General features: G+C 37.5%; 1 protein-coding gene across 1 annotated transcript in view; it reads right to left on the minus strand.

Moving 5' to 3' along the window:
• Positions 1–11,552: 11,552 nt before the first annotated feature.
• LOC140239464 (uncharacterized) overlaps positions 11,553–26,026 on the minus strand; it is a 78,046-nt gene continuing 63,572 nt past the window's right edge. Inside the window, exons 13-14 of the mRNA XM_072319628.1 lie at positions 13,616–13,719; positions 11,553–11,762 (exon numbers count right to left, since the gene is read on the minus strand). Of these exons, the coding sequence (XP_072175729.1) occupies positions 11,708–11,762; positions 13,616–13,719 (159 nt within the window). The 3' untranslated portion in view covers positions 11,553–11,707. The remainder of the gene's footprint in view (positions 11,763–13,615; positions 13,720–26,026) is intronic.

Genomic DNA, 26,026 nt, shown 5'->3' on the forward strand with positions numbered 1-26,026 from the left:
TTTTTAACGAATGGGACCCTGATTACTCTTTTCCCCATTCGGTTACACAGTTGTCTTACTTCATTCATTGATATCTTCATCAGCATATTTGTCATAGTACACTAGTACAAGCTCCGAGCTAGGATGTTTAGTACTTCGTTGATACCAAGACAGATATATTAATGCGATCCGAATGTCCCTTTTGCTTGAATATTTCTTTCTTATACGTGAAATGGCCCTTGAGATATTAATATGAATAACAAATGTAATAAAAATAATCACTTTGAAAATTAATGAGACACTGAACTTGTAATGCTCGAAACGTGAGGGGTGAATATCTTCGATTGTTTTTAATTGGGTTTTAGAGAGTAAGTTACGGATATTAGAATGTGAAAAAACTCCCAACAAAGTGGTATAAAATCTCAAAATGTTGACAAGTGCAAGATTTTTTGGTACCATGTTCATGATATTCTATAAAATCTGGTCGAAAGAGAAGTCAGACTTCTTCATGTCCTAATTCTTCTTATCTTTTTTTTCATGATTGTGGAACATATCAGATAAAGCGTTCTGTCAAAAATAGATAAAGCTTCATGAAGCTTGATGGTAGTTTGGGTTTGGAAAAGAAGATAATATCGAGGGTCGAGTTAATGCAGTCCAAGCTTTAATAGATCTCCTTTGCCGTGCTTTCTCAAAAATACACCTTTTTGTGACAAGTTTAACATCAATCCCAGAGCGCCAAAGCGATGCTTTGGAGATGAGATACTTTTTCCCTCACCACGATATCAGGCGCGAGAAAATCCAGCAGAAATCCTCGTGAGCTGAGAAATGAAACGTAATTTCTCGTGCCCTCTGGTTGCCGTTAGCTTCGATGTGTAGCTTCATCTGTCCTCCCACGCACACGCGCTCACGCAGATAAGAGGCCTTACTACTAGAAGCGACCGAAATGATTAACGAATGAGTCGCTGCCGTAACGATTTCACAAAAGGGGGTAATCGATGTTTAAACGATCGCAATGACAGTTTGTTAAGATCAAAGCTAACGTGGGTTTTATCGAAGAGGCATCCCTGCTGCAAGGGGGGGGGGGAGCGATATAGGATATTTATTGTAAGTTACCGACTTAAACGAGCTGGAGAAAGAGTAGAGTGAACTGTATGGATTTTTTGAGTGTGTCTCGTCACGCAGATAGACGCATGACAAGGAGAGTGGGCAAAGGTGCAGGAATAGCTCATCGTTTTACCTGGAATGCTTAGGGATCAAAGAAAACGAGTGAAGCTCATTTGGCCTTCCGATAAAAAGTGGGTGGGATAGCTTTAATAAATAATCATTTATAAGAGCTTTATTCTGTCATATGCATATACGGACATCGTGTACGTGCATGATCGTAATATTCATATGAAAATGCCCGCTTACTCTTAATCTGTTTACTGTATAACACACTTGCGAAATTAGAACAACTCGGGACCTGCGGCTCTACACAAGCTTGCTTTTACGCATATCAGGCCCCATCATATTTTTCGCATTATGATCTCAGTTTAACTCGCATGTATACAGACCTTGTGTTTATACCAAGACAAACTTTTGAACATTCCGGTGAAGTTCTATTTTGAATCATGTTCTGTATAATTTTCGTATCAATTTACTTTATTTATTGTGATATATGTGAGAAATATGAAAATAAATTGAAATAAAATGAAATGAACTAATCAAGTACATTACTCATTTTCTTTAAAATGTGATTTCTCTTGTGGGTGTGTGTGCGTGCGGTAGAAATGTGCTGCCTGTGAAGATGTCAAATTCAAATGGCGAAATACATTTTGTGGACGTGCCCTCTGAGCTGCAGAAAATCGCTCATAGACATTGTGTACAAAGTCGTAGTCAATCAAAGAAGCATATCACAGAAATACACTATGTTATTATCAACATACTCTCATACCAACACCTGTGAGTGGGTGAAGGCCCCAATTTAATAATTATTGTTTGAATATATGATTGTTGAAAAAGCTGACAATAAAAAAGGTAAATAGCAACAACTGTACTGAAAATGTGAAAGTAAAGGTTAATGATGCAATAATATAACGAGTGACAGCACATTTCTTGGAGAAATATTTGATGAAAACTTGCATCGGAAAGAAAGATTGTATTGAAGTTGAAAAGTGTCAAAATGTATTGGAAATCAAATAATGTTAAGTATTTGTTGTCAAGAAGAATTGGAGTGAATTTGTGTAATTATTTGATTTTATCTATTGTTATTTGGAACGGGTTAATTTTTTTTTTATTTACTACAAAAAAGTTTTGTCTATGAAAAAAGTGCAATTCGTACCTTAGCTAAGTCCCACTAGTTAGCACACAAAATCTTAACGCATCTTCCATGTACTCATAATATTCAAAAGGTCTTCAACTCAGTATTCTTACGGGTGATTTTAAAACTGATAGGGTACTAGTATCAATAGCAACGAAACCCAGTGTTTTAATAACGTGTAGGTGCAGTACCATTTAAAATACACACACACACACACACACACACAAACACAAACACACTATATATATATATATATATATATATATATATATATATATATATAATATAATTCTCTCAGAATTCAATATTGCTTACGTAGCAAAAACTTTGACATACATGATCTGTGATCACGTTGAAAGAAAGTAATACTATCAATATCTATTCAAAGAAATTTTAAATCATAATTGTTGAAAAGTAGAAGTATAAATCAATATATAGGTATAGCCTGTTTTATGTTGTAAGTCTGTAATGCGAAATTTTGTTTCTGTGTAATTATACGCTGTATAGTCGGTAACGTGTCTTGTATTAATGTAATTTTGATATTTAAAAAAAAAAAATCAGATTTCATGTGTTTATGTATATAATATATATGTATGTATATATATGTATATTAATTGTATATATATATATATATTAATTGTATATACATATATATATATATATATATATATATATATGTATATATATATGTATATATTGTGTATATATATATATATATATATATATATATATATATATATATACATTAATGTAGTTCAAGCGAAGACTGGCCTAACAGGTCGAGGGCCTTAGCTAGTCTCTACATCCGCTGCATTTATTGACTTATAATGCTTGTTTGTCTTTGCTCCCTATTGTATGCCATTGCACTCTGCTGTGATGATGTCATCTTTTAATGATGTAAAGCTAATTTGAAGTGAATATAATTGAATTCCAAAGTTCGTTTTATGTACCTAAATTAATGGTTGCAAACTTCAAATCGGATATAAGCATTGATTCCGTCCTTTTGTATGATTAAGTGCAGTGAGCAAGGTATCCCCGGTTGTTTGGTGAATTTCGCCAAGACCCTTGGGGAAAGCGACGCGTCGGAGTGAGCATGCAGTGGTTCACAGTAACTTGTGTGTCTGATCTGCGTGACCGTAAACGCAAGGTTGTCGAGGTGATGTGAGCTGGTGTAAAATGGAGTGCTCGCACGAAGGTTCAGCAGGTTCAGCGTGGCCCATTGCTTCCTGGGGAGATCAAAGCCTTCTGGCTCGTGGTGTTCTGTAGGTTACATCACTCCTATCGAAGATTGTTTGCGCCATACTGTCTTAATATCAAACCCAGAGACATCCTCTGAGATGGACCAAAAGTGAATACTTACCGAAATCATGAAATTGACAGAGAGAATGAAATTAGTGGGAAAAAACTCATAATAATAATACTAGAAATAATGAATTCAATAATTATAATGACATGTATTGCCAAGTCATAGGTAAACGAAAATAACAAGGTTTCCAGGATGGAAAGCACTTCAATATGGTCGAGTTAGCAAACAGCCTCTAATTGGTAGCCTCTCTTCTTTTTGGGTGTGTGTGTCGTTTGTTTGTTTTTTTCTCGTATTTTTGACTTTTTTTTTGCCTTTTTTCGCTTTATTCTCCATCTTCTCTTCCTTGTTCTTCCCAGTTTCCTCCCCCAATTACCACTATTCTTCAGGTTTCTCATCCTGCTTTCTCTTCCTTCTTCTCGTCCTGCTTAATGCGTGGTCACTCCTCTTCTGAACCTACAATAATAAAACCCTCGATTCATTTGTATAATCGCAGTCTATAAGTGCAAGATACTTAAGAAAACACCACCGATTGGGCTTCAGACGATCAGACGTTTGATGGATGTTAGTGTTGATTTGCAGAGTCGAGAAGAAAAAGAGTCATGAAATATAACGTCAACTGGGAGGTGTCTAGAGAAAATAATGCAAGCTTAGCCTAGCTCTACATTACATTTGTGCAATGCTTGACATCGATCTGTAAGGCCCACTTAAAGGGATTATTATGCAATGCAAGTGCGTGTTCTATTGATGCACAATATCCTGATCACCACTTAAGTTAGTGGCCAAAGGAATATCTATGTGTCATATAATTATTATTCTTTATTTCTGCCTTTTCTGTTGAGATTACTTGGATACGCCCACAAAAGCGTACAATAACATGATGGGAAAAAAAAAAAGACATTGGAATGCATATTACCCTAGACAGAGCTTAATTTCCATGTTTCCCTGCAACGTCTTTTGTTAATCATAGTTTACTATGGTAGATGATGTTACTGGCAGAATTAGCATTATTCGTTTGAAAGTTGTCTTTGTGTGTGTGTGGGGGGGGGGGGAGGGGGTAGTAATAATCTGAAGAAAAATAGAATAAGTAATAAAATACATAACATATTTTTAGACATTCATTTGGCCGCAAAAAGTGATGATCAGGGTATCATGAATCAACAAGTAAATATGCCATGTAGGCTACATCGCAAATTCCCTTGAATCCTCGTAGAATAGTTAATGTACAGGCTACATGAATATTTCTTGAGAGCGTGTATACCTGTTATATACATGTAGTGCTCGGACGAAGGCAGGTAGGCTTACACCAAATTGTGGGCGGGGGAAATAGCAAAGATGTCAACAAAGTCTACATACAATATGCATGTATACCAGTAACGCCTAAAGCACAAAGACTGATATTCCATAATCATCTTTGCTATGTCCTGCCAGAGTCCCTATAAGCACGACGATTTGAAACGTTTCGATCGGACGATGAAAGCAGCACGTACGGTACTTTAATGTAGTCAGCCCCGAAAGCAATCAGAAAGGCATTTCATCATTGTTACACTATATCGGCATGCCTCACATGGCGAATTCAAAACTTTTATTACATTTTTTTTTCCGCAATGCAAAACGAATGCTCACCAAATCCTTCACCCCTGGGGCTTACAAGTACGTGCATAATATTATTTGAGTGATTTCAGTGAAAGGATAAGGACAGAGGGTGTCTGTTTTAATGAAAGATGGTGATAAATTCATCATCTTCACTTAGCGGCCGACCACGCAAACTGAACGCCATTAGACGTGGAGAATGTGGAACGCGTTACAATCTTCAATCCTGTCCAGTCGTTTTTGGTGTTTTACTTAAAACAAACTGATCATGTAATTCACACCAATTCAAACGTAAATCAAGCTGAACACACACACACACACACACAAACCATTCCTAATGGGACTGTATATAAAAATATATAAAGATATGGTTGTACATATATATATATATATATATATATATATATATATATATATATATATATATGTATATATCATAATGAAACAAGAATTGAAATACTAGGTAAAGATTAAAATCTATATAACAGTCTGTCTTGTACTTTTTTTGTCATTTTGACACAACTTTGAATGTACTGTAAGTTACACAACATTTACCAATCCATATCATGAAAACATAATGAGTCCTACTAAAGCCCAAACCAGCAAAACAAGACAGATACAAGACAACAAAAGCAAAAGAAGGACATAGAAACACAAGAGAGACAGAGACAGACAGACTTACAGACAGACAGACAGACAGAGTCCAAGCAAATGGGGAAATGAATTCTGAAATTACAGGCCATAAATCTTGCCTCCCATGCACTCAGCATCTTCAGCCATAAACTGGAACAGAAAGTGATGTCCTCTTGCTTTTCTCCATTCAGTGCATTCTAGGAGTTACTCCTCCTCTTCTTCTTCTTCTTCTTCTTCTTCTTCTTCTTCTTCCTCCTTCCCTCTCACTCTTAAGCTGCGTTTACACAAAATCCGGCGCGGATCACGGAATAGGGTTTTTGCTATGATGCACCAAAAGGAACCATGTCTGGTTCTGTTACAATATCACTTTCCCGCTAATAATTTTGTTACAAAATTAATCTTCTACTGTTGATTTTGTTGCTTTTGATTTTGACATAAAAAATAACATTCTGGGTGATTTTGTAGCGAATAAGTGATTCTTTTTAACAGAACCAGACATGGTTCCTTTTGCCGTACCATAAGCAAAAACCCGGCCCGTCGCCCGTACCGTGCTCGGTGTAAACGCGCAATTACTCCCCAAACAAAATAATAATGCTTCTTTTCAAACATGGGCAAATTTCTGTCACTATTTTGTCCCCCTCATCTCCCTCTCCCTAGTGCATGCCAATGTCACAGTGAACCGCTGTCAATTTACCTTTGTGCAAAGCATTGGTTGAAAGTATTCACGCACAGTCTGCGTTTCACTTTAAGCTATTCTGACACGAAAAGAATGTAGGGCAAGTTACAACACTTCAGCAGTCCTTATCATGAAAACAAGCTAAATCCCTACACTGCCAAATTATATGGACGCTCTTGAATTTATAAACCATTTATCAAGAAAAAGAGTTGCTTAAAGCTATATTCATCTGACGGGTTTTATCGGCTACTGACAAGCAGCTTTACTGGATATGTAGTCCCAATCTCCTCGTGTTTAACAATAATGTTATACCTCTTTACGACGCTCTTTTTTTTTTAACAAGACATTGGACTCAATAACACCAAGGTAACTTCTCAAGTGCTAAGCCAGGACCCCAGCTTCATTTCATGTGGGAAATATTCAATCAGATGAGAGACCATCTAGCTGGGGGGGGGGGGGGGGGGGCAAAGTTAGGTGACAAACAGGTGTATTGGATGCACATTTGCAAATGCAGTTACACTGAGAGATGACTGAGAGCTGCACAGATGACAGCAGGAGATGAAAGCAGTTGATATATTACCAAGTTACAGGTATCAAACCACTTACTTTCCCCCACGAGGGGAAGAAATGGGGGTTGAGAGGTTGAGACGGTGCACTGATCTGCACTTTGTTACTTAGTAACACATTGGGTCAGGTAAGCAGACAGCTTCCAATGTAACTACAGCAGGGGCGGATCCAGGAATTCTGCAAAAGGGGGGCACCTATACAAAATTAAAGAGAGGGGGGGGGGGCGCACGCTCCCCCTTTTGTTTCTTCGTATTTCTTTTGTTTGAAAAAAAAATAATGGCGGGTGTGCCCGGTGCGCCCCTTCCTGGACCGGCCACTGTACAGTACTATTTGTTTTATATTGTGATGTGTAGCCTTGTGATTAATGTAGCAAAGTGATCAATGTCTTAAATGACATTATCCAAGTGATCAGTGTAATGAAATGATCAGTGTACTGATACAATAAATGACTGCCATAACAGACTCAAATTACATGCACTCTTTAAATGACACTCCAAGGCAATCACTCTGTAGGCTTATGGTGGTCTTAAAGGCTTCAGACCCACAATTTATGTGCAATAAAATTTGACAAAATTCACCATAGCTGTACAAATGCCACATCTTAAACTTTCAAAAAAGGGAAAAAATATACAATGTTTTATATGCATAATAATTTTTGATGGATCCTGATTTTTGTGCAAGCTCAATAAAATCAATTATCCATCATTCAATACAGTCTGCTGTAAGAGTGGAAATTTTCATGGTGTACAAATTTTCACGCATTTCACGCGACCAGAAACTACTGCGAAAATAAAAGCATACAAATATTTTTGCCTTTTATACGTATGTACCACTGTGTAATGTCTTAATTCCGTGGAACTAAAATCATGTGAAAATCATCTTACTCGGCAGAGTGCGAAAAATTACGCACACCAAAAAATATCCACTTTTACAGTGTTACATACCTGATAACTGGGACTTTGCAGCTCATGCCTCACATGTGCAACATGGCATGCCTTGCAAATGTCTTGTGTACTTAACGCAAAACTGTCATAGCCCTATTATGTACTTGTTTTTTCAAGCATCTCAACAATCTTGTTTTCAGAAAGCTTTCAGGAAGCATCCCAGCCCCAGCCTCAACAGCAACATCAACAGCAACAAAGAGGTTTGACGTAAATCTAAAAGGCTTCTTGGTTTCTTACAGATCAAATGCCACAATTGAAGTTGAAAGATGAAATTCCATCAATTGGAAAAAAAAAAGGCTAGCACATTATGAAAAGAAGAGTGGGAAGATGAAACAAACAAACTGTGATTACCTTGTAAGGTCTCAGAAAACTTTGAAATCAAGGTAAAGTTCATATTGGCAAATGAATGGATTATACGGAAGAGAGGTAACATTGTGAACAAAAAACTCATTAAACATTTTTGACAAAAATAAACATTTCACTTGTCATCTATGCTTTGTTGACTCTACCTACAGTCATGTCAACCAATATCACAAACCATTTCCTTTCAATAACTTCATCCCTGAGATGCACCATGACATTTGAGATTAAAGGTGTTGTCCATCATGTGACGATATCTCTATCTTGAACATACAGCCTCACCACTAAAGGGAAAGTGCCTTGAGAACAGCCAATGTCTGCATGGTATTAAAATACGGCAACAATAACAAACACCAACCAAAATTTATTCTACATTTGAAACACATATTGAAGATATTGAAGAACACATCTTGGTGCAATATCTTAGTGGAAAATTACACATATTATGCAGGCCAAATCAAATTGCATTTCACAACCTTTACCTTTTATTCCAGAAACATATTTTCTCATCATTTCAATGAAAAACTAGAAATGCCACTATGGTGACTGGTATGCCTCCATAACATTGCATTATTTACCCAATGGCCCGAATTCTCAAAGCTGGAATAACTATTCCGCGGAATAGTTATTCCGGGGAATAAGTTATTCCACCTTTGAGAATAGATTCCGGGGAATAAATCGCATCATTTTACGTCATGAGGGTCTGATTTGCATAAGAGGCGTAATAAATCGGCGGAATAAGCGGTGTAATAAAGTTATTCCACCTTTGAGAATTTGGGCCAATGGGTCTTCAGTATTACTTTCTCTTGCCAATGTAAGATGACACTTTCACATGCTTGGCAAACATTCACTATCTAGCAATATATATGCACCAATTTTCATAACTCTGAGCCATTTTCAAAATATGCAGAAAAATCATGAAATTTTAGCAATTTCACTTGACTTTTGACTTCATAGCCAAAATATGCAGTAATGAAGTTGAATTCAGTGTATACATTGAGTAATTTCTAAGTTTTGGACAAAATAGTGTAATTTCGGCATTAAATATTTTTCTTTTTAACCTGATCTTTGATCTTGATCCTATAACCAAAAATTTCCTCAGAAACCAAAAACTTCTTCAGAGAATCACATGTATATCTACTTAGTCTCATGAAGATACCTTGATCAATTTCTGAGATATGGAAAAAAATTCAAATTTTGCATTTTCACTTGACTTCAAACCTTTGACCTGATGGCCCCCCAATTTTTCTACAGAATCTTTCCTGTCGGTGATACATACATTAAAGTTTCATGAAAATACCTTCAGGCATTGCAGAAATATGGGGAAAATGGTGAAATTTCAAAATTTGACCTTGGGCACACGCACCCCCAAGATGAAAGGCAAAGCTTTGTCCCCTCGCACATTCATGTACATATGCCAAGTTTCATTTGGATACCTTAAATGGTTCTTTAGTGACGTCATTCAAAAAATTCATTACGGACGGACAGACAGACAACCTGAAAACATCATGCCTCTGCTGACGCACTTTGTGGCGGACACATAAGAAACCTAAATACATGTATCATGAAAACATGAGATTGGCAGCTCTTCTTATGTAGACAAAGATGATGGCATGAGATTAAAAAAAAAAAAGAAAGAAGGCATTTCCCACACCCATACATACAATACATCAGAAGATCTCAAACCTTGAATGCCTTTTTCCCTTGTGACTCAAAGATACCTCACACATGCAAAGAAAACCTGTGGCTCTTTCCAGCAACAACAATTTTTTCCAACCGTCAAAGGCTATTAAAAAGGCTGGCTGCCTTTAGTAATTACGGTGCACGCTCTACTGCAAGCAATATCGATCTGCTGTGAGGAGGTTTGTGCAAATGTGGTGAGCCCGCTCAAAATGTTTCAACCGACGCACGAGTGTCATTACGAAGAATACATCCACCTCTCAGATCATCAAGTCACACATGGAGCGTTTACTTTACTCAAGAGAGTGTGAACAATAAAATCCAATTACCATTCCCTCTGCAACTGTTTCTTGGCTTTTTGTGTCAATCCCAAGCCACTGATATTCTTGACAACTGAGTGACAATTTGTTATTCAGCCCATTTGAGAAATGCTCTGGAGTGCTCCTGGCTATTAAAGGGGAAATCCAGTCCAAACATAAGTTGGTCTGATAAGAAGGAGTAAAAATACCACGAGTTCAGCGATATAATTTTGATTGAAATCGGATGAAAAATAAGGAAGTTATGACATAATGAAGTTTCGCTATTTTTTTTTTTTTTTTTGGGGGGGGGGGGGAAACAGTTCTTGAACAGTCAATTTGAATATGCAAAGGGCAAAGTGAGCATGTCATTCCCTCACAACTTGCCATATAAGTTTTTACAAGAAATTTAGAAATTTTTCCAGTTTTTCATTTAACTGCCATTATGCCGGAGGCTCAAATCCTCGTACATCTAACTGATCACTTTTCTGAAGTTATTCAACCAGGAATAATATATTTCAGACTTCAATGATGGAAACATTTAATTTTCTTCATTTTTTTTTAAACAATCAATGGAAAATTGTGAGGTTATGACATGGTTAGCTCACCATTTGCATATTCATATCCACTGTACAAGAACCGTTTTACAGAAATTAGCAAAACTTCAAAATGTCATTTAACTTCCTTACTATTTTTCATTCGATTTCAGTCAAATTTTTACCCTTGAACTCGTAAGACTTTATCTTTTTTTATCAGACTAACTTATATTTGGGCTGGATTTCCCCTTTAATACCTTTCTATCAAAGTAAGTTTATCAAGGAGCTTCCTTTAGGGGGTGAACAACACTACCAAATATCAATTCATATGGTGTATTTACATGGATCACCACATGGAGTGGAAATTTTTAGAAAGAAATGACACTGTCAGATCAGTCATGTGAGTTTTCCACGCTTACGTCTTAAATAAGGTTCCACAAAATTGATGAGTGGTCACGCTTTTCTCTTTTTCCTACACATTACAGGCTTTCCCAGCACAAGAATCTTTACGTTTCTCATACATGTGTTTATTGACTGTATTCCATTAACTGTGTGCTGCAATCAAGCACACACAGTTTGGTTGTGTGTATATGTGCGTGTGTGTGTGTGTGTGTGAGTGAGTGTCCAGGGGCAATTGTTGTCCCGATGATGAAACTGATTGGCTTAAGGCTTTGGGGATGCGAGTGTCCTTCGTTTCGGGCAAGGCAGCACTGATTCCTCCGATAAGCATTGCATTCTGAGCAGGTGAGGGGTGCTTGTGGATGTGCGGCAGCCATGGTATTGACAGTTTGTGAGGAGTGGATTGCCTGGGGAGGAGGTTGGCGGCCCCAGTGTCAACAGTTCAGGAGGGATGATGGCCTGGCAGGGAGGTTGCCTTGCTTGCAAACTGTCTTTCGCTGTAGAGGGTGAGGCAAGAAAGGGGAGTGGGGAAAAGACACAGAAAGGTCTGCATGACACACAGTGACTTTAGTATCGGTGATTCACAATCAATTAGCAGTATTTTATCATGACCTGGTAATGTATTCTCATGGTCACATACACATCACTTCAAATAGCTTACCTTTACAGTAAATATGCAAAGCTGGAGTGTGAATTGGTATGAATGCTGTGCAGGCACAAGCATACAGTGTACTATAAACCGTACAAATCTATGCGCTCATACAGGCAACATGGCGTCAGCGTTCAAAATCCTCCATCTACCATTCTTTTACATGATTCGTCAATATCATTTCTTGTCAAGTTGTGCCTATCAGAAATGTTAGAATGGATCATATCTGACAGTTTCATGGAATTTCAAAGCCAATTATGGAATAAAAGGAGATGATTTCATCTCAAATACATGTAATCAATCATTGATCAGGTTTGTTTTCACTCCAGCTGCCGCTAAATACCCAGATGTCTGACAATAAGGATATTGTTCCTATATTCTCATGACATCTAGAGGACTGTATTAACATACAAAAAGCATACCCTACACTAATCGTCACCCAATTCTATGACATGCCTGGAGAATGATACCATGGACATTTACAATATGAACACACATCTATCCGTTGGATAAAACAACTCTTCTTTCATTAGCTCTGCATATCTACACAGTTTTCTTAAAGGAAACCAAAACCCAAAGAGAAATGTGGATTGAGTGAAAGCAGCAACATCAGTAGAATACATCAATGAAAGTTTGAGGAAAATTGGAAAACTTATACAAATGTTATGAATTTTAACAGTTTTGGTGTTGGAACAGCTGGATGAGGAGACTACTAGAGGTAATGATGTCATGTGTGGACAATAATATAAAAAAAAATATAAAGGGAATTCCACAAAAATTTATTTTTCATGAAAATTATACATTCCATCAATTCGATACTGACATATATGTTAAGGCAGTAATTATTCCCTCCTGCTTTCTGAAACTGGTTAGTCAAGTGCTCTTTAATTATGCTAGAAAAGCAACTTTTTGTGGAATTCCCTTTATAATTTCACTGATGTGTTCTACCGATGTTGCTGCTATCACTCAATCCACATTTCTCTTTGTGTTTGGGTTTCCTTTAAAGATGTCGACAGTCTTATACCCCTTTTCTGCTGGGCATTAGCTCGCTTCAGGTGCGAACCTGAAGCGAGCTAACTCTCAGTATAATAGGTCGAAAAATAGTTAGCCTGAGCTAAAGTTAGCCCACTCTAGGGGTATGGATCAGGTCAGCTTCGGGTCCGAGCTAACTTCAGTATAAAAGGTACGCGAGTTTAGCTCAGCTAAATTCACTGACCCGTGACCGGAAAGCGTGTACGGTGCTTCCGGGTTGCCAATATGTACATTTACTGCTGTACTGTTGCCTACACTGTTGCTGTTCTGTAAAACTCTCAGTGAATTCTTTGAACTAGCAAACAACATGATTAAATTGTGAGAGAAAAAAAAAATAGACTGGCGCAGTGTGTACACTACATAAATGCATAAATGCCTATGACTGGTTGAATTTCGCAAGTACAACTGAATTCATACTAGTACGTAAGCATGAAAACTCACTGAATTTTCGCGCTTGTGCATTGGGAAGGACAGCAGGCTAATGGGGAGGGGGGGGGGGGGGCAATAGGTGTGGACTCTCATGTAACCTTGGGTGGTCAAGAATGGCAGTATAAAACGACTTAGCCCGAGCTAAAGTTAGCTCGCTTCAGAAGCGAGGTAAAAGTCGTGCGCAGTATAAAAGGGGTATAAGACCTCTGAGACTGACAATTTAGTGAGAGAATTTCATACCTGATGTGCTTGTCCTTGGTCCATTTCATTGCCGACCTGGATGCAATGCTGCTGTGTGTGAACTTACAGTCCGGCCTCTTACACTCCCTCCCAAAGTGACACATCTGTAAGTGGAACATGCATGCACAGACACAGACACACACACAGACACACACATGCACACAAAGGGGACAAAATTTGCAGAGACATGTCATTGCACTCCAAACAGTATAAAGAATTATAGGCATGACAGGCAGTGTGTTACCAAGGAAACTCAATACGGCTGACCCTCCCTTATAACAAAGTCCTTGGGACCACCAGTTTTCCTCTGTTATATCGACATTTTTGTTATAGCAAAGCAAATAAAGTATATAAGGATATCTTAATAATTATTTTGGGACTTGAATACATGCATACACTAAGTTTCAAGAAAATACCTTTTGCAAAGGGAGCTTGCAAGAATTTGTAGACTCGCACACAGCGATCAGTGGACTCGCACACAGAGATTGGAGCTCTGCTCGCTGTGACTGTGCATATCCACAAATTATTGTGAGCTACCTTTGCAAAAGGCAACCATTATTTGAACTTGACTGGTACCTTTAACTCGTTAAGGATGGGCTGATTTTGCTACAACATGCATTTCTCATAGACACTTGCCCAGGTATACTTGAGACTCGTCCTCAACGAGTTAAGTTATGCATCTGTGATTTGAATTTGGTGGTCACAGCTTAAAGCTGTGGAAAGTTGTTTAGAGTACACCACAATACTTTGTGTACAGTGCTTATCAGATAAAGTTCGACTATTTGACCTTTGAACTTGCTGGACTTCACCTATATTTGCGCTTGACCAACATTTTTAGGTTATGTACCTGTGGTGTGAGTTTGGTGGTCATAGATCAAAGCTTTATACAGAGATAGAGAGAGTACACCAAATTGTTGATGCTGCCGCCATGACAGGCAAGACAAAAATTACACAACTCAAGTTGTGCCATGACTTCAAGAGAGGTGCACTATTATTGGTTGATATGTGAATGAGTTGGGCTTTCCTATTGGCTACCACCATGCCCTCGAGGGGGAACAGAAATACCGACTAAGACAAGAATCCAGTGGCTTCTCATGTCAAGACCTTCATAAAAAAAAAAAAAGATGATTAAAAATGACATGACTACAGAGGGGATGGAATGCATGCAGGCCGATGCTTAATAAAGTGGAAATAATGCTGTAACCTTTGAATTGGGTCTCTTTTCTTGACAACCAATGATAGGCACATCAAACAGCGTAATTGAATAACAGCTACCAAGGACAGAGCACGCAATGATCCATGGACACACAATGCCGGTAATCAGGGGCTGTCACATTCAAGGCACGTATTGTTGGTTTGGGGTTCCTAATTAACTGCAGCTGCCAGTTAAACATCTGAATTCCTGTATTTCTGTGCTCTAGAAAATCTTCTCTGAATACTGTCGACGCTGAAGTCATTAGCTTTCATGGACTTGATCTTTATCTCCCATTAAGATGCAACCACAGGCATGAGCTGTGTGCACATGGCATCAAATAGACCATCTCCATGCCTGCACACCACAAATCAAATGCAAGCATTGGGGTACACCAGGGTACATCAACTGTAAGCATGCCAGATTTTCTATAAATATTCACGACACTGCAGTTGTAGAAACACAATAGCTTTAATGTGTAACACTAATCTTTCTTCATAACCACCTGCAACTCACATCAACAACTTAACTTTAAAAAAAAAGTCTCCTGTTGAAAAACATCGGTCAACGATTTCATAGAATTGTACAAAATGTTGATTTATATCAAAGACAATGTGTATTCTGACGCAAGTATGTCAATGTGTGCCAGTGTTGATGGATTCCAGGAATTACTTTTTACTTTCTTTCTCTTTTTATTTTAAACCCAGGATGCCAACTCAGCTGTAGACACATAAAAGGAGAAATTGAGAAGCCCCCACTTCAAGCAATTTGAATATCATACCTGCTGGTTCTATGCATTAAATGCAACACACACACAATGAGAAGTTTTGGACAGTTCTAGATTCTCTATCTCTCCCTTTCTCCCGTTCTCTCTATCCTGTCCCTCTCTTACCTTTTTACCCTCTCCCTGTTTCCAGGGCAAATTCATATGAGAGATAGATAGAGAAACATACGGCTGATTAGGTTATTGACTCTGAAACCACAATGCATTCCACAACACCTGCAAGCAACCCAAATGGTATTCTCTGATAGCAATGAATATCTTCTTCACTCCCCTTCCCCCACCCCCCTCCCCTTTATGGTGGCTGAGATAACAATGAATTTTCAATAAGGTATCTCAAGTGAGGTCCCCCTTCTTTAGAGATCGAAAAATGCAGGGTAGCCTCCGGAGAACACCTGGGGGAACATTGTTACCTTGTATCTGTTTAGACAGCCTCTGTGTAGCCTTTGCAGAACCTCCAGGTAAATTTTACCCTAGACAGTCCAAGAGAGACTCAAGGTAACATCCGGGTGACACCCAAGTAAGCTGTCTGTTAAAGGGATGGTATAGTTTTGGTTGAGATAGGGATTCAGCTTTTTAACTTTTTTGCAAGATTATTTGAAGCCAATTATGGAATATTGAAAAGCGTACAATTCTAAGAGGAATTCAAAGTTTATTTGATGAAAATCGGTTTTGAAATGGCTGAATATCAAAAAACAAACTTAAGTAAAACAAAGCAATCCTAATAAAAGGTGGGTTCCATCTTTTATCAGGATTGCTTTGTATTATATATCTCAGCCATTTCAAAACCAATTTTCATCAAATAAACTTCGAATTCCTCTTAGAACTGTACGCTCTTTCACATCTCACGAGAAGCTTTTCATTAGGAAGAAAGATTTGCGGTGACACCATGTGTACATACACATGGTGTCACCGCAAATCTTTCTTCCTAATTAACTTCACCATGCAAACCTTCAAACAACACATAAGCTTTTCATTATCTCACCAAAGAGTTGTAAACCTGAAGTACCATCTCAACCGAACCCATATCATCCCTTTAACCCGTTGAGGATGAACTGATTTTGCAAGAACACGCCTTTCCCATAGACACCTGCCCGAGTATACTCGGGACTCGTCTTCAACGGGTTAAGACACTTTCCAGGGCCCCGTTTTATCAAAAGATAAAATCGATTTTAAATTTCCTTACCACACAGTCTGCCATAGACTTACAGTTGAAATCAACTTTATAATTGATTTTAACTCTTCATAAAACAGGGCCCAGGTATATCTTACTAGAAAAGTCAGATGACGTCAATCAAAGTTTGTCTGAAAGGAAGGAGTAAAATTTTCTTAGCACAACAATGAAAAATTGATCAAAATCGGATGAAAAAATAAAAAGTAATGAAATTTTGAAGATTTGCTAATTTTTTGTAAAACAATTCCTTAGTGGTTAATATGAAAATGCAAATAGGAATGTGATGATGCCATTCCCTCACAACTTGCCATGTAGTTTGTACACAAAATTTTGAAATTTCTTGTTTTTCTTTCAAATGCGATTTATCTTACTGTTCATTATTTTGAAGCTATTCAACATGTTTTACACTTTTATAACAGAAAAATTGAATATTTGCCATTTTTGTACACAATTAAAGGAAAATTGTGAAGTGATGACATCTTCAATTATCTCATTCACATATTCATAACTACTGCCCAAGCACTGTTATGTAAAAATCAGTGAATATTTGATGTTTCATAACATCCTGACTTTTAGTCTGATTTTGACCAAATTTTCACTGTTGTGCTTGTCATATTTTACTCTTTCTTTTCAGACTTACTTTAAACTGACCTGGAAGTCTCTTTTACGATGGAGCACACAATTGTTTGCCCCATCCTGTGGTTACTATCAGTGAAATGTTATTCTGAATTTTGCCTCTGGAGAACACTCAGAGAACGTCAGGATAAAGTCTTTCAAAACGGACTGTGAGAGCCACTGCTCTACATCAAGTAACAATCTAACAGGGTAATGCTCCATGTCCCTTTAGATCGCCCTTTACTGAGCAGATAACAAGATGTAGATTGAGTGAAAGAAATTAGCAGTGGAAATGTAAAAGCAAGAAAAGAACATAAAACAAAATGAATAAAAAGACAACAACTGAGAGACAACAGAAACAAAAGGAAGGAGAAAGATTGAAGAGAGAGATAGAGAGAGACAGAATCCAAGCAAATAGGGAAATGAATTATGAAATTTAAGGCCATAAATCTTGCCTCCCATGCACTCAGCGACTTCAGACATAAACTGGAACACAGAGTGATGCCCTCTCGTTTTTCTCCATTCAATGCACTCTGGTTTTTTCTACCCCTCTCTCACTCCCAAAACAGAATATGCTTCTTTTCAAACATGGGCAAATTTCTGTGACTAATTTGTCCCCCTTCATCTGCCTATCCTTGGGTGCATGTCAATGTCGCAATGCATCGCTGTCAAACTGTCTTTGCGCCCAGGAATGGTCGAAGGCATCCACTTAAGGATATCTTCCCTTTCTCTGTTTGTCCACGGAGAAAAATAGCTCCCTGAGGATATCTCGGATGGCCGGCGAGAAAAGAGAATCTGCACTAAATTGCCCAATAACTACAGGCAGGTAAGCATGACGGGCTCGTAGATTGCAAAACCCTAAACATAAGACGAAACAAAAATGAAATCTTGATATTCCTCAGAAAAGGGACTCTGATATCCCAGGATATGGGTGACAGCACAATTTCTTACATTCCTCATGGTCAAAATCCTCACACTATATCATCAATAAAAAGACAAAGTAAAACAAACGAACAGCATGCACCAAAAATTGTTATGCATTATCTTTCTTGATCATGTAAACTTTATCTCTAACTTTTATCTTTTTCAGTGGTGAGGTTGCTCAAAGGGCCCTTATTGGTGTATAGATTTATTGGTGTGTAGATAGTATTTCAAATAGGCTGATTAGCACCTCCTCTCAGGGAAGTCATGCACAAATCTTTGTGGCCCCCTGGGAGGGTCCCTTGAGGAAATAAGAAAATGTCACCCTGGGGATTTTACCTGTTTGGTGAAAATCCATCATGGGGTTTTCTTCAGAAGAAGATGATAATGTAAAAAGTCTATGCAAGATGTATGATGCATGATGCATGGTGCAGAGTGAAGTGGGACAACAAATGATCGTAACGGTTTATTTGAACCCTAAGCTCAGGTGAGAAAAAAAAAAAATCAACTTCTTGCTGTGTTTTGTCCATACAAACTGAAAGATTACTGAATGTGATTGAAATATATCCCTCCCTCCCCCCAAAAAAATAATAATGATAAAGTTCACACACACATATTTCAACTAAATCCACATCCACCTTAGATGAACAATAGTAAATGTTTTACATGTCTACATCATTAAGCAGTCACTAATTTTAAATCAAAACCTTCAAAACTTATTAAGAAGTTACTCAATCCACAGAATTTCTGTTTGCATTTTACTTTAAATAAAATCATCCCACATTCACAAAAAAAAAATGCACATGTCCATCTTAACGGAATCACATTTGCTGTTTAATCTGCAAGATTTATGTGAGGTATGGTTCTATAAAAAAAAAAACTAGAAATGTCGCTTTGGCGACTGGTATGCCTCCGCCATAATGCATGATTTTCCAAATAGGTCTAGATAGTACATGCGGACAATGTGTAATTACATTTTCACAAAATTGGCAAAATATTGAAATAACAAATTTGTCACAAATGTGTTGAATGTTCACCTTCCTTGACCTAGGTTTAATTGGATGAATAGGAGAGCATGTATCTAGGGATTTAAGGACTTTAACTTGACTTTGACCCATTCATACATTTAGGCATTGAGTAATTTTCAAGGTACAGGTGTGGAGAATTGGTGTGAATTTCTGAATTGAATAGTAAATTGTTACCATTTTAATCTGGCCCTTGACCCTAAAATTCATAAGATAATCACTTTCAGGTAGAACATGCATAATATGTACTAAGTTTCAAGATAACTTGAGCCACTCCCGAGATATGGAGGAAAAAGTTAGTTCAGCACTTTCACTTGATCTTTGACCCTTTGACCTTTGAGGCAAAAAAAGAAAAAAAAAAACTTTCCAGAGAATTTCTATTAGGTTACACATGCATACACCAAGTGTAAAAAAAAATAACCCTGCTGGCATTGCATAAATATGAGGGAAATAGTAAAATTTTGAAGTGTTGCACTTGACCTTTGACCCCTGACCTTTGACCCCATGAACTCTACATTCTCTAGATAATCAATTCCAGTCAGTACATTGTATGTATGTTCCATGAAGATACCTTGAACAATTTTCCAAGGTACGGAGAAAAAAAAGAAGTTTTAATATTTTTACTTGACCTTTGACCTTTGATATATCTTCAGGCATTCAATAGATATGATGGAAATAGTGAAATTTTATGTATTTGACCCTGACCTTTTGACCTTTGACCTTTGACCCCATGACCCAAACTTTCACCAGAGAATCTTAATTGGGTAATACATATATACACTAAGTTTCAAGAAAATATCTTCAGGCATTCAATAGATATGATGGAAATAGTGAAATTTTATGTATTTGACCCTGACCTTTTGACCTTTGACCTTTGACCACATGACCCAAACTTTCACCAGAGAATCTTAATTGGTTAATACATGTATACACTAAGTTTCAAGAAAATATCTTCAGGCATTCAATAGATATGGTGGAAATAGTGAAATTTTATGTATTTGACCCTGACCTTTTGACCTTTGACCTTTAACCTCATGACCCAAACTTTCACCAGATAATCTTAATTGGGTAATACATGTATACACTAAGTTTCAAGAAAATATCTTCAGGCATTCAATAGATATGGTGGAAATAGTGACATTTTATGTATTTGACCTTGACCTTTTGACCTTTGACCTAGAGCATGTGCACCCAAAAGTTGACAGGCACAACTTCACCCCCTAATACACATACATGCCAAGTTTCATTAGGATACCTCAACAGGTTTTGATAGTTACCTTGTCCACAAAATTCATTACGGACGGACGGAAGGACGGACGGACGGACGGACGGAAGGACGGACGGACGGACGGACGGACGGACGGACGGACGGACGGACGGACGGACGGACGGACAACCCGAAAACATAATGCCTCCGGCACCACTTCGTGGCGGAGGCATAAAAAAATGTAACTAAGTCAATGCACTGGTCTACATTGACAAAAGATATTTCTTGCACATCTGCATAGCATAGCTGTCCCATATTATTATGTGCTGAATTTCAAGACACATGCACAAAAAACAAGGGAGTTAGCTCAATCCACAACATTTTTTAATGATATTTGCAATAAAAGCTGTTACAAGTTGACAAACACATTCTGCAAGGAGGGTGAAAACTCCTGACTTTACTATTACTCTTCCACTTATGCACCTACCAATTCTGATGAACAATTTCAAAGGAAATGCTTGAACCTTGTGTACCAATGTGCATGCTGAGCAAAAACACTCAAGCAATTTGACTGCTGTGCAGCTGACTGGGATGCGCCAATTCTTACATCATCACTTTTTGTGCCATATAACTCTCCATTTACATTTTAATGAAGTTCATTGATCATGCCCAAAGCAAATATTTCACAATCCATCATTTTCTATTTCACCAAATGATATCATCATTGGACATACCTAATGGAATCTCTGGCCAAAATATGGCACTGGATTAAGCCTGGGGTCGTTTGACCTCTTACTCTTTTCATTTCAGAGAACTAGTGTTTCATTCGTTACTTTAATATCGTTTGCTGCAAAGTAGTCGTGAGGCAACGACAAGGTTTTCATTTCATATAAATCTAAGATTTCACTTATGAAAGGTTGATGAGAAAGTTAATTTTTTTTTTAATGAACTAAATTTACAATTTCTGTACTACATGTAGGTTTTGAATTTTTTTTTTGTTGGATGTAGAAATTCATCGAAGAACCATTCTCGACTTGCACTAGTGCTAACTTTGGTTCTGCTTTTCGCAATGATATATATATTTTTTAGACAATCAAGGTAGATATGTATATTGTATTAAGATGATGTATGAATGTATCTATACCTGTTACAGTGTATATAAATCTTTGTTTATTGTATTCATATTGTGATACTTGCATGCTCATGCAAAATACTTGTACGTGCCTTATGTATTCATATTCTCTTGTAAATATATCTTGTTGCTAATGAACTCAAACTCAGAAGACCTACCTTCTAACCAGATGATATCGGCACTGGCTATTCCTGGCTAAAGTTACAGCTGGAAAATAGCATTTTTAACCACAGTATAGTTACCCTTGACCAAGGCCCTTGAACTACGAGCACTATCACTTTCATGTTCTGGCAAATATGTAAATATCACCTTATTGTCACCCTGTCCAGCAAGTTGTTTAACCACTGGGCACTCCTAGCTGACATTATATACCTCATATATAGAATCCTCTCATCTGATTGATTAAAAGCAGAGTCATGAAATTAGCTGTGCCCCATTTTTGATTTACTGTGCCTGGCACCGGGGCACAGTAAATCAACTGTGCCCTGTAAATAGGTTTGGAGACAGTCGCGACCCCGTACACATAGATCGCTCATATGTACGCACCAATGATACGACCGCCGCGCATTCGATCAGTGTGCTGTAAAAGAGACTAGCGGTCACTGTGCCCTGTAAATACGTTTGGAGACAGTCGCAACCCCGTACACTGTACACATAGATGATCACTCATGTACGCACCATACGACCGCAGCGCTGTCGATCAGCATTGTTATACGAGTGCTGTAAAAGAGACTAGAATCTATATTTTCAGTATCTATATTCCGGAATCTATATTTTCAGTATATAAAACAAATAATGACTGCTTGATATTCGGGGCATTCTTTCTTGTTGTTGCAGAAGTGACCTTTGACTTTGACCTTTGACCATCTCTATCATGTTCTCACAAAATAATTGTCACTCCATTTAACCTTGTCCATCAAATGAAGTTACAGGAAGTTCCATTCTGAAGGTATAGGCTGGAAATGGAAGTCTTTGGAAGATTACAGTGACCTTTCAATTTCATGTGAATAATTTTCTATTATATTTCTACCCTTTATATCAAAATCACATTACAAAATGGACATTCCCAGATGAAGTTACAACTGTAAAATGCCACAGTCAGCCAAGGTTTGGTGAACTTTGACCCCAAGGCATCTTGCCCAAAATCTAATCAATATATCTAGCACTTTATGGAGCAAATCTGGATAAGTACAAGGAAAATCCACTCCATGGTCTTCCTAAATCTTGAAGGCATCCTTTGGGGCAAGGACATTGGAAGAAAACCCCAAAACGCACATGCATGATTCATTATTCTAATTCCTTGTGCTCTGCCACCATCGGAATTCTAGCATTAGAGCATTTTACTAATGTAAGACGTGGCCATCGCATGCTTTTTTTCTCTTTAAAAAAAAAAAATCTTTTCCAATCATATCGCTCACCATATTCAAGAATTCAGTCAACCCTCAACCAGTCAAATTGCAGTGCACACCAGGGTAGCTCACGCCCAGGGACCTCAAAACTACTGCCATGAATCATCCATTATCCTGTCTCTACACCAGCCTCATATTCTCTTTGGGCATCAATCTTTTACGACCTTCTATCTAGATTCATTTTTCTGCATCCATTTCTAAGACTGCATGCCTCTTACAGCTTCATTCCCTTACAGTTGTTGTTGTTTTTGACAACTTGCAAATACAATGGTTACAGCTGATATTTAGGGGGAAAAATTATCAAATCACATCAAATCAAAAAGGTAAATGCCCTGGCATAAATTTAATATCTGTTTTGCCCTCTTTTGCCAATTCTGGCTTTCATCATATGTGACCCTGCACCTCAAAACAAACAAAAAGTCGCCAGACATGAATTTTTAGTTAAGACCATATTCTGAAAGAGCAGACTTTAAGCTTTAAAATGATGCATAACTCAAATCAAATGGACTCTCCTAACCTATCTAAATATTGGAAAGAAAGCACAAACTCAGGAAAAGTGTGAACTGAGAAAAGAGGCTCTGAAGTACAGTGTCTATTCAAGCGCTTAATCTTTACCAAACCGTGCTGGCTGTGTGATGAATGGGACAAAAAACAGGAAGTAAACCACCAGAGTAACAGCATGAAGAGATTATCAGATTAAACTGAAATTAAGCATGTCTCATTAACACATTCTGTCCATAATTAATGCCAACTTTCAAAGCAGTAGCACTATCCTTTCAAAAGTTATTAGAGTTGAAAGTGAAGAGTGTGGACAAGGTTTTTCAGAAATGAAAAAGGGATTCTAAAGACACACATAATCACACTATTCTACCAAAAATGTTCGAGATAAACTGCTAAAAAACACACTTTCCTGCCCGTTTTATGATACCAAATTTTAGCATAATGTAAAAGAAGACCCGCTCTTTCAGAAAATATGAAAAAGTTGAGTTCGGCTAGGTTGACCCATTTCACTTATCTTCAGTCCTCATGCAAAATCAGTGTGTGCGACTCTATGTTCGTTTTGAGGTGCACGGTCACATATAATCTTATCTCCACAAGAGGAATAGATGCTGAACAATAGAAAAAGTGATTAACAATATTGGAGATTTACTAAAAAAAAATCCTTTGCATTTATCTAAATGTACGGTTATTTCTGTTGATGTTTAATGATACAGTGCATAAGCAAACATAGTGTAGGTACCTCTTTACTTGATGATTTATGATGCATGTCTCTACTCAAAGATACAGACAAAATGATGCATTAATCTATGATCACTTACATCAACTGATTATATGATTATACATTCAATTGATTGACTAATATTGAATCAATAACCTCATTTTGCCCTTAACAGTTAAACTTTGGTTCATGTGCATTTGTTACCTTGTTGAAAACACTGCTTGAATCTGCAAATCCTACTCATTTCGTCGGCTGAGAATAAGAAGGGCGTTAAGTTGTCTCGAACACTATGGGTTTAGTGACGACTAAACGCCCTTATCATTCTCAACAGACGATTTTTGAGACTTGCAAAACAAAACCAAAGGCAGCAACTTTGTTTTGAAAAAAAAAAAAACCAACACACAAACACATTACACTTTTTACACAATTCCTGTGTGTCTTGAACAGTGCTAATGAGAACAGCAAAACCAACATCATAAAACCTTGCTTCAAACCAGGTACTCTCAAGTTATCCCATGACCAATATAGGTAAGATAACTTGTATAAATATTGTTTATTTTTGTGTCGGAAAAATTCAAGGATTCTGTCATAAATATATCACTCCTATAAAGGCTCTCTTATCTAAACTTTACTTGAAAATGTGTGAACCTGATGTTTTATTTCATATCATTATGATAGAAAGGTGAGGTTTGTGACATCCAGTGGGACCATAAAACGTTACTTTGGCATTACTGATAATTTTACACTTTTTCATCTCCCCAAACCATACTGCAGATGTGATATGGAGTCATCTACACCATAATGTGTTAAACATGATCCCACCATGAAGCGTAGCTTCATGATCCCACCACCTCAACAAAAAAGAAAAAGAAAAGAAAGGAAAAAAACAACAAAAGTAAAAGGTGAGCTGCGAGCAGAAAGCTAAACAGTACATCTTTTTCACAGATTTTTCGAAAGATCCTGACTTTAGGAATGCAGATATGCCTATTAAAGTGGATGATGACTTCTTCCTATAGTATTTGGTTTTTCCCAAGTTGACGAGAAAAGGCACTACATGCTCTTGCTCTTCAACGCAAATAACAGGAACAACAATATCTGCGTATCAATGTCAAAACGGCATCACGTATACACCTGCGCAACAGCAGATGAGGTACTAGGTAAGACAAGAAGAAATTATATGCAGCATCACACCACAGCCACTCACCACAGGAGTAGAAATACTGGGGGGGGGGGGGGGGGCGATAGGGAGGCAATAACCTGCATGGCGGGAGAACTCAACAAAACACTTGCACATAATATACACACACTGAATTCTGCTAGCCTATGTGCTGGTCACAAGGAAAAGACAACAAATATGATGTTGGCTTTCCTCTCCATATATTTACAGTGTAATAAGATGGAATTTTGTTCTTGTTTTATTTTTACTTCCTTATTCTTTTTCCTTTTTCTTATTTTTTTATTTTTTTTTTTTAGTCAGAAATGAATATCTGGCTTCATGATGACTGACTCATCAATCTTGGTTCACTGTCTGCTCCTGTGACTGGCATCATTTTGGACAGGTTATAGATCTCCTTTCAAATAACTCTGGCAATCTATCATATTCGGATGGATTGGGAGATTTTGTTTCCACATAGCAAGTGCTAGCATCTTGCTCATTATTTTCAATTTATAATAAAAAGAGCTATTGACTTACCTCTTACAGAAAGCAGGGGAATAACATTACCCTGAACATATTT

The sequence above is a fragment of the Diadema setosum genome, chromosome 1, assembly GCF_964275005.1.
Source record: "Diadema setosum chromosome 1, eeDiaSeto1, whole genome shotgun sequence".
NCBI classification, from domain to species: domain Eukaryota; kingdom Metazoa; phylum Echinodermata; class Echinoidea; order Diadematoida; family Diadematidae; genus Diadema; species Diadema setosum.